Below are 595 nucleotides of genomic sequence, written 5' to 3'. Positions count from 1 at the left end.
TGTTAAACTCTATTTGATCTGGTCTTGGTTTGGATGAAGTAATTGATGAGAACCAGATAAATTTTCTACTTAGGCATTAGTGACTGGGTTTTCTATATATAAGAGTGACATAATGTTCTTGTATTTTAAGGTGAGACCAAGGATGCTGTCAAGAACTCTGCCTTTGTTGAGAAAGTAAAGAAATCTGGCTGTGAAGTGGTCTATATGGTAGATCCAATTGATGAATATGCTGCTCAACAATTGAAGGAGTATGATGGCAAACAGCTGGTGTGTGTTACCAAAGAGGGTTTGGAACTTCCTGACGATGAGGAGTCTAAGAAGAAGCTGGAGGAGGATAAGACAGCATATGAAGGATTATGTAAAGTTATCAAAGACATTCTTGACAAAAAGGTCGAGAAGGTTGGTAGTTGTTTTGTATTTCATTCAGTTGCTGAATTATAAAATTATTGGTGCGTCTTTGTTTCCTGTTCTCCATGACTAACTTCAATGACTTGAATTTTTGTTTCCTTTGTTTGTTGTAGGTTGTTGTATCAAACAGATTGGTGGACTCTCCCTGCTGTATTGTCACTAGTCAGTATGGTTGGTCAGCGAACAT

The 595-nt window shown here is 37.5% G+C and overlaps 1 protein-coding gene across 1 annotated transcript; it reads left to right on the top strand.

The window, feature by feature from the left end:
- Positions 1–108: 108 nt before the first annotated feature.
- LOC106882303 (heat shock protein 90) lies at positions 109–593 on the top strand (the record flags this gene model as incomplete). Its single annotated transcript, XM_014932931.2, has 2 exons — positions 109–399; positions 522–593. Coding segments are annotated over exons 1-2 (267 nt in total), but the record flags the coding sequence as incomplete, so codon positions are not given.
- Between the last annotated feature and the right edge of the window lie 2 nt (positions 594–595).

This window comes from Octopus bimaculoides, chromosome 25 (assembly GCF_001194135.2).
Source record: "Octopus bimaculoides isolate UCB-OBI-ISO-001 chromosome 25, ASM119413v2, whole genome shotgun sequence".
Taxonomy (NCBI): Eukaryota; Metazoa; Mollusca; class Cephalopoda; order Octopoda; family Octopodidae; genus Octopus; species Octopus bimaculoides.
This window is presented reverse-complemented; position numbering and strand designations above follow the sequence as displayed.